Source organism: Babylonia areolata, chromosome 1 (assembly GCF_041734735.1).
Source record: "Babylonia areolata isolate BAREFJ2019XMU chromosome 1, ASM4173473v1, whole genome shotgun sequence".
Classification (NCBI taxonomy): domain Eukaryota; kingdom Metazoa; phylum Mollusca; class Gastropoda; order Neogastropoda; family Buccinidae; genus Babylonia; species Babylonia areolata.
The window spans coordinates 54,091,070-54,092,437 of NC_134876.1; the positions used below are offsets into that span (position 1 = coordinate 54,091,070).

Here is a 1,368-nt window from a genome sequence, read left to right on the forward strand (position 1 = left end):
GTTTATGTGTGTGTATGTGCGTGCGTGTGTGTGTGTGCGCGCGCGCGTGTGTATGTATGTGTGTGTGTGTGTGTGTGTGTGTGCACGTGCCTACAGAATAATTCATATCGCCGCACAGTCACGGAGACACAGAGAGAACACAGAAATAAGAAATATTCATGTTAGTTTACCGACCTGTATAGAAATGGATGAACGTGTTGCACACACAGACACAGACACAGACACAGACACACACACACACACACACACACACACGTACACACACACACACACACACACACACACACACACACACACACACACACACACACGTACACACACACACACACACACACACACACACACACACACACACACACACTCGCGCGCGCGTAATAAAGTGTTGACCCGGTCTTCCCTCAACGTATGGTTTGTTTGGGATTGCAGACAGACTGACCTTCAAAATGTTTGTTTTAGCAATCATTGTTTTAACTCTACTTGCATTTTCTCCACCTCTCTCTCTCTTGATTGTGTTCCACACCACTAAGTCCATTTTTTTTAGAGCATTTATTTCCATTTGAACATCAGCGTACAAACAGTGGTAGGGCCCTCCCCCTCCTCTGCTACACAGATGAAGTCAGCGTCATATTATGACTTGTATCCGCACACTGAATTCTTCTACTTGAAGCCAGTTAAGATTCTTTCTTGAATCTTGGGTCTGTAGGGATCTACCACATTCATCCCACATTGTCAACAGCACATTCTGATGTGACGTTGCAAGTATAAAGAGGATCTAATGGTACAGACACACGAACCGTTATGGCTGAGGAAGATCGTCCTGAAGGTTAAGCCGTCCGGTATGTCCGTGCACAGCAGCTACCGGTAACCCGATACCGTGTAGCGTGTGATTTTAGTTATTATGATTTTCGCTGTAAATCGAATACCACTCTTGTCATGCTTGAAGCCTCAGCAAAGAGGTTAATCAGTTATGTTCAGTCATATCCACCCACCCACCAGTCCTACACATCCCCCACATACCTACGACCCCCCCACCCCTCCCCCCAATCAACTACCCGTCTTCACCTTGTAGAAAACGTCCACCACCGGCACAAAGATGTTGTGATGACGTGGCTTGCTCGTCGACCTGTCCGTCTCCTCCGCCCTCCCTCCCCCTCCTCCTCCCGTTCCTACACCCCCCATACCCCTCATCCCTGCGGCGTCCGTGGTGAGACTGCGAGCCAGGGACTTGATGTCCTTGGAGCGGAACATGTCGATGAGGTCCTGGCTGCCCTTCTTGCGCTCCTCCGTCACGTAGTCGATGCGCCTTCTCTGGTGGCCCGGGGCGCTGGACACGCACAGGTCCAGCCCCTGAGCGTTGGGCTTGCCCCG

At 50.3% G+C, this 1,368-nt stretch overlaps 1 protein-coding gene across 2 annotated transcripts in view; it reads right to left on the reverse strand.

Annotated features, from left to right (window-relative positions):
- Positions 1-574: 574 nt before the first annotated feature.
- LOC143292675 (uncharacterized) overlaps positions 575-1,368 on the reverse strand; it is a 19,327-nt gene continuing 18,533 nt past the window's right edge. For both annotated transcript variants that reach the window (XM_076603190.1, XM_076603183.1), the window contains exon 6: positions 575-1,368. This exon is cut by the window's right edge and continues 327 nt beyond it. In XM_076603190.1, the coding sequence (XP_076459305.1) occupies positions 1,045-1,368 (324 nt within the window). In that variant the 3' untranslated portion in view covers positions 575-1,044.